Source organism: Salvelinus sp. IW2-2015, linkage group LG36 (genome assembly GCF_002910315.2).
Source record: "Salvelinus sp. IW2-2015 linkage group LG36, ASM291031v2, whole genome shotgun sequence".
NCBI lineage: Eukaryota > Metazoa > Chordata > Actinopteri > Salmoniformes > Salmonidae > Salvelinus > Salvelinus sp. IW2-2015.
The window spans coordinates 28,364,367-28,371,635 of record NC_036875.1 but is presented as its reverse complement, the minus strand read 5'-3'; the positions used below and the strand labels follow the sequence as shown (position 1 = coordinate 28,371,635).

Here is a 7,269-nt window from a genome sequence, read left to right as displayed (position 1 = left end):
CTTCAACTCAAGGTCTCAAAGCGAGTGACGTAACCGATTAAAACGTTATTAGCGCGCACCACCGCTAACTAGCTAGCCATTTCACATCCGTTACAACAAGGTAAAAAACCTTTCCAAGCCAAACCTTCATATTATAACCGCTAACCGCTACACACAGCCTACATCATTGTCACCATATTATCTAAAGTCATAGTAAACATAGCTAATAGAACTAACGCATTAGTAAACCCGCTACAATCATGCAGTAGAGTAGTCAGCAGAGCAAGCACTTTAGCAGTTACACCGGCGACCCCGGTGGTAATAAATTAATAAAACCAAAAGCTTACCTTGACTTGGAAGAGCTCCAAATTTGGATAGCCATAGCCAGCTAGCTAACATAGCTTCCCTCTGTTTGAGCTGGGTGTTTGAGTAGGCCAAACATCGCTAACTCTCCCTCTCTCTCATGCTTCTCCTTCATATTTGAAGAAATGTATTTGTTAAAAACTGTTCAAATATTGTCTTTCTCTCTCTTTGAGTCAACTACACACCACATTTTAGTCACTGCAGTGCTAGCTAGCTGTAGCTTATGCTTTCAGTACTATTGCTACCCTACAGAGTGCTGCTGAGGCCACTGTAGACCTTCATTGCAAAACGTGGTGTTTTAATCAATAATTTGGTGACGTGAATATATTTTGTATAGATTTAAAATCAACATTTTTATTTATATGTTTCACTATAAAAATAAAAAATTCACTATGGTCCTGCCCTTCCTCCTCTGAGGAGCCTCCACTTATCACACACACACACTGAGGGAGAGTCTGGCTATATGATGTAATTACAGAATGTGTATGTATGGATGCCTTGAAACGATGCCAGAAATGCCCTTCTCTGCTGTTTAGAATAGAATGGGAGGCTGCAGTGCAGTTTCATTTCTTGCCCATTCTACAGAACAGGCCAATAAAACCACTATAACTGACTATTACAATCTGAAACATAAATAACCAAGGAGAAAAATGCTACCATCAGATACATAACATCACCAAAACATTCAGGCAACATTCGTCACTAGCTGAAGCGGATGACTTTCTTACATTTCTGTATGGTTCCCATTTCCTCAAAAACCTCCCCTGGGAATCATTATGAAATCAATCAGGCTATTTCTAGAGACAGCCTAAAAAGGTCTCCTCTGGTCTGGGTGAGTTGAGCTCTGAGGTCCTGAAGACAGAATGGTAATGTTGTTGAAATGTCCTCTTCTACTTTCGGCTATCTGATTCGACCCATAGGACCTATTAAATGCTAAACACCTTTAGGACCCTCATAACATCAAAGAGTAAGGAAGATCTCCATCTGTGTACACACACTTATACAGTTAAACACATTTTGAAGGCAACTACCGTAAGCTAATTTTAGAGAAACTATATTTTTTATCCAAATATAGTCTTCTCCTTCATCCCAGTGCAACTTCACAATGTTGATATACCCAACAATGTTGATGTTACCCGTTGATATTATATCTATAAACAACAGAGTGAGTGACCAAACCTAACAGACCAGTTTGGGTGAAGATACTAGCCTACTGTTACAATGTTCGCTCAATTCAACTGTAAGCACTTTGTGTGTCCCAGTGCTTGTCTGTGTGTTAACTGTGAGTGAAGTTTGCAGTGAGTGGACAGAGCAGTAGGGTCAATAGCTGTGTGTGTAAGGGAAAAATCTTCACAGTTACATATCGGGATATTATTTATGACAATATATAGTATCGTTTTGACAATATAGCAGTATTATTTTTGCACTAGTTGGCTATACCTGCAACAAAACTCCAGTATTTTTCCTTCATACGTGTAGCTTGTTCTCCATCTTCTTTTTAAATAGGGAGCCAATTTGTTTTCAGCACTTTTATTTACATGACTGATCAAAGCCATGAGTAAACATGGTGAGCAATATGTTTGGAACATTGAATCGCAATACACATAGAATCGTAAGAATCGCAGTGCATATTGTGTCGGCACCTAAGTATCATGATAATATCGTATTGTGAGGTCCCTGGCAATTCACAGCCCTGGTGTGTGTGTGTTAACTGTGAGTAATGTTATCAGTGTGTGAACCCAGTCAGACAGTAGTAGAGCAATTGTCACCTCTAATTATAGCTAGCAGTCCTCTGGCCCCCCTGCTGTGGCAGTCGACCAGGGCCACGGATCAATCTCAGTCAGAGTGGAACTCAATGCCAGGGAAATGGGTGCAGGGGGTTAAAAGGGCACCTACATYAGATTCAGGCCACATAATGTGGTATTGCATACCAGCATCCGTCTGTACACAGTTCCTAACATGTAGGAACCGTATAGATGTAATCTTTTGGTTTTAGGCAGATATGAAACTGCGCTTGGGACTTTTCCTAAGTTTAGTAAGAACAACTGTGTGAGTGTGTATACTTTTGATACCTGACAGTGCTATCCTGTAGTGACTCGTTCTCTAGGTACAATATTACAGCCGATTCATGATGTCATCACAGTTAAAGGTGCAACCGCAATCAAGGGAATTCCCATGCAAAATAACAAAGCACACTTTGGATTTGATACTTCCTCGACCAGTCATCAGTGTAGCCTGTCACCTATAGGTAGCCTTATCCCTTCCTCAGACTTGGTTATAGTGGTGCTGTGCATATAAAGAAACACTCCTTCTGACTGATTGACTGACGACAGAAGAGTAGCTAACGGCCTGTTTGTTGCCTCTGGTGTGTGTTTGTGGGGACAAGGATGATGGAATGTTGCCAACTGTAATTTAGTATCATAAATYCAGAATGTGTACGATTAACTGGAAGTCCCCGCCTACTGCTTCCAAACCCAGGCACTCTTTAAGCCTAATGCAATGATTTATTTTACAAYCAAATTTCTCTATTCTATAGTGATGTGCATCACATAAAGTAGTTACTGTCTAATTATGTGTGCAGTCCTAAAAACATGCAGACAGGGTAGTCACACAAAGACAGGGAATTACTGTCAAACTCATACTAGGCTATAGGTTACTGAAATGGCTCACAGGTCAATGGTGAATTGCTGTTGTGCTCAGTCATGCATGGCCCAACCAATCTAGAGTACAAAATAATGAAGTTCATAGTGTGACTGTTGGTTGACACAATGCAAACTTTATTGTCCAGGACATTGGCGAAATTGCCACGGGGGATGGGGGGACACGTCCGCCCAATAATTTCTGGGGGGAGTTGGGGGCCCACTGGAGGTCCCCCAGATAGCATATGAACACGTCATAAGCAATGGCAGAATGTGTAGAATTGCAGGAAATTAGCTTTAAAGGAGAAATGTTACAACCAAATCTCTATTTTGATGTAAATGGCATGTTGTAGAAGGGTCCAAACAACTTTTTTGTGATTTCACATGTTTTAGAGAAACTGAAAAAACATGAACAGAATCTCCAAAAACAGTTTTCATTCTTTATCCGTAATGTTATATTCCCTTTTACGCGACTCGAGCATTCTCGAGCGGTTCCATTTACCATGCAGCCTGCTGCTACAGGTAACTGCCAAAATAAAGGAAACACCAACACACTGTATAATGTCTTAATAGGGAGTTGAACCACCACGAGGCGTCAGAACAGCTTCAATGCGTGTTGGCTTATATTCTAGAAGTGTGGAAGCACCCCATGCGTTCAATATACTTTGTATTAAAGGTTGACACAGGAGTGACTATTCATTTCTGTCGTGTCTTGTCCTGTCAATTATTTTACCTGTACTGTCCTGATCCCGCAACCGTTCTGTAACACCGGAACTTTCCTGTCCCATCACAATAAAAATAACTCTGTCCCGTCCATTGCTCATTTATATGCCCAAATCTCTGAAATAACTCCCTCCTAGCTGCATGTCTGTCTGTCCCCGCTCTGCAACAGCATCACATTCGTGGAAACGAAGACTGTTCTCAGGGCAAGCCTTGTTGTAGCTAGATATGTTCAAGCCGCATTAGGGACAATTTTAGCTAACTCTATTCCTAACCTTAACCTAATTATCCTAACCTTCCATGTCAATTATCCTAACCTGCTACAAAAAGTAACTTCTGCTAGTCAAAGATTGACGTTGAGATCAGTCTTGGTTTCCACTAACGCGATACAGCCACTCGCGTGTGAGTAACCATAGCAACTGCTCTGTGGCTGCTGCTTAGGAGACAGTTACCTGTACACAGCTGATAACCACATTACGAGATTTGGGGAATGAAGGCAGTGGGAGCACTGTTCCCGTGTCAACCTCTACTTTGTATCCCTCATTTACTCAAGTGTTTTCTTTATTTTGGTAGTTATCTGTAAAATAGACAGAGAGGTATCGCTCGAGTCGCAACAAAATTGAATATAACGCTGCAGAAGTTCGGAATTACACAATTTCATGTGTACAATATCTAAAAGACCTACATCACTATACTGAGAGCTTTGCTGTTTCTAAAAGGATGCATTTGGGTGTTTTTGGAGCCTTTGTTCATGTTTTTTTTCGGGGCCCCCATACTACTGTACACAACGAGGATGACGAAGTGATTTGCTGTTTGGTGTAAGTTTCTCTGAAACGTGAAATCATAATAAAGTTGTCTCGACCCTTCAATAACTTGTTTTTTATGTATTTTTTTTACCTTTATTTAACTAGGCATATAACATGCCATTTACATTTTTTTTTTTTTGATTTGGTTTTATTTATTTATTATTAAATACATTAAATGACCTGGTATGATGGTGCATTGATCAGTTATTTTTGTGTTTTTACCCGAAGTCAACCTTTAAAGTGACTAACCAGTTTTTCCAGATTTCTATGAAATATGAACTATAATTCATTATAATATGAGTGAAATAGTTTTATTTCCAAAAAAGGGCAATTAAGTATATTTAAAGGCAGCTTTTCTTTGTTGGAATGTTGTGGGCATACCCCAACATCAGAATGGTGTGGGTGTATACAGGTCATTAAAAATATTATTGCGAGTAGACCACTGATTGGCCAGCTCCCTCTTTGAGGAAATAGCAAGCATTTTTTAAACAGTCTGTTTATGATACAAGTTTGAGGTGGGGTTTTTAAAGTGTTTTCTCCAATTTATGCTTTGGCCACAAATACAAGTATAGGATGATTCAACAACATTATTTGGGTATGAGTTAACAGAACTTTTAAACGTGAGATTTTCCCTGGAAAGTTACTTTAATACAACAAAATATTCTCTCAACCTCATGGCAAAATGTGTAAAGTAGCAGGAAATTTGCCTTAAAACAGCTAAACGTTCTCACATCCTCATTGAAAAATATGAAATATAGTATGAGATGAGCTATAAAAACAGCACATTTTTATCTGCCCCATGACAAACTGTGTAGAGTTGCAGGAAATTAGCTTTAAAACTGCTAAATGTTCTTTCAGACTCATGACAAAATGTTAAGAATAGCATTATAAAACTGCAAATGTTCTATGTGTTAAAAAGTGTGTGTGTTAAAAAACGTGTTAAAAAGCAGGAAGTTAGTTATTTGCCAAAAAATAAGAAATACAATTCCTAACATATATATTTTTTGTGACATTGCACTTATACCTTATACTGTGTTTTCTAAATACCCCTCCATATAAAAAAGTTTACAAACAAATAAAGCTCCCCGGACCTCCATCTACTGTTCATCCTCCCCAATATCTACACCATCATTTCGCCCTAGGTCCTGCATAGGCTGCAGTCAGTGTGAAACCGAAAACAAGATTGTATGGTTCTGGGAAATAATTTGGGGATTTCCACGACATATTTTGGACACAATTACACAGCGTGATGTTCAGTTATTGTTTGTAGTTAACATACAGCCAGAGGTAGCCTATAGTTGGAACGGTATGCCCAAGCTATCTATAATGCCCCATTATGTCGTTGCCTCTACACACAATACTGAACATCTGGCCCAAAGCTTATTCTACGCATCTAGAGGGGGAAACTCAGTCGTGCGCCAGGCACAGCATGTCCATTGTCTGTCTATAAAATTCTCAATCATGTTAATTTTTGTGTAATGGAATGGAAACATATTGTTAATTCAAACAAACTCCACACAGCAAGTTATCTTCGCTTATACAGAATACAACACCATTCCTCTCAATACCTAATTCCCCAAATCCATGCACTTTGTCGGGAACCCTGGGCGCAGGAGCGGAAGAGATTCAGAAAAATTATACAGTGTTTTCTATTCTTACCTGCTTCCACTGTATCTGATAAGTCAAAATTAGATGCTGTCCTAGGGAATTCTTTGAGTTTCCTGGCGCTGAGGTTAAAAAACCCGGAGTTCGCTCCTTCTTCCAACGCTCTTTCCAAGCCGCGGTTAGTTGGCACGGTATTGCCGCTAATGTTACTTTGTATAGAGGCAGATGCGAGCTGGGAATGTGGACGAGGGTCTGGTCCCAACGTCGCCATATTCGCCTCACCTTTATTGCAAATGAAATGCTCTACGACGATTGTATCCAGGCACAAACTACGGGAGAGACTTCAGCGGTGCGCGAATTTCCGGAATTGCCTCCGCTCCCATGCGGCTGCGCAATTCACTGTACTACAATGAACTGTAGCCAGGCCAACTGCATACTGGTAGATTAGGATTTTGCGACCCCTGCTGACTATAGGCCTACAGAAAACTGACATAGTTTCCCTTCAAAACCTAGAGCTACTTGTATGACACGAATGTCTGTACCGTAGGCTACATCTGTGATATATGTAGTTCATATAAACTGAGTGACACAAAACAGATATTGGGAATGCAGTAAACATTGTGACTACGGATTTTGAATGATTAGTAAACCTGCATAACAACTTCTAACTCAATTACAGAAAAACATTCATATCATACATTTCATATCATATCTTGAATGATAATTCCTAGAGTTCAATGAGTCTACAAATGAGTAGTCTAGCCTGTTGATAGAGAGAGAGAGAGAGAGAGAGAGCGAGAGAGAGAGAGAGAGAGAGTACTGTTCATTATGAATGGTTTGTTAACTTTTGTTTATTACCTATTTCACTTGGCTTTGGCAATGTAAACATATGTTTCCCATGCCAATAAATCCCTTTGAATTGAATTGAGAGAGGGGGGGCTCACTGCCAATGAGAATGCTGAGTCGACCGCTTGAATAACCTTGCATCAGCAGAGATGCTGTTTGCTGATCACTGATCACACTATGGAGGCTGTACACACACATAGAGAGAGAGAGAGAGTGAAAGAGAGACAGAGAGACGAGAGGTAGAGAATGAGAGATGCCTTCAGATACATACAGTAACAGAAAGAAACGAGTGAGTGAGGTGGAGTGTCAGA

General features: G+C 40.0%; 1 protein-coding gene across 5 annotated transcripts in view; it reads right to left on the bottom strand.

Annotated features, from left to right (window-relative positions):
- Window positions 1–6,492, bottom strand: part of LOC111959939 (leucine-rich repeat and calponin homology domain-containing protein 1) — a 93,382-nt gene extending 86,890 nt beyond the window's left edge. For all 5 annotated transcript variants that reach the window (XM_070437610.1, XM_070437611.1, XM_070437607.1 and 2 more), the window contains exon 1: window positions 6,167–6,492. In XM_070437610.1, the coding sequence (XP_070293711.1) occupies window positions 6,167–6,383 (217 nt within the window). In that variant the 5' untranslated portion in view covers window positions 6,384–6,492. The remainder of the gene's footprint in view (window positions 1–6,166) is intronic.
- Between the last annotated feature and the right edge of the window lie 777 nt (window positions 6,493–7,269).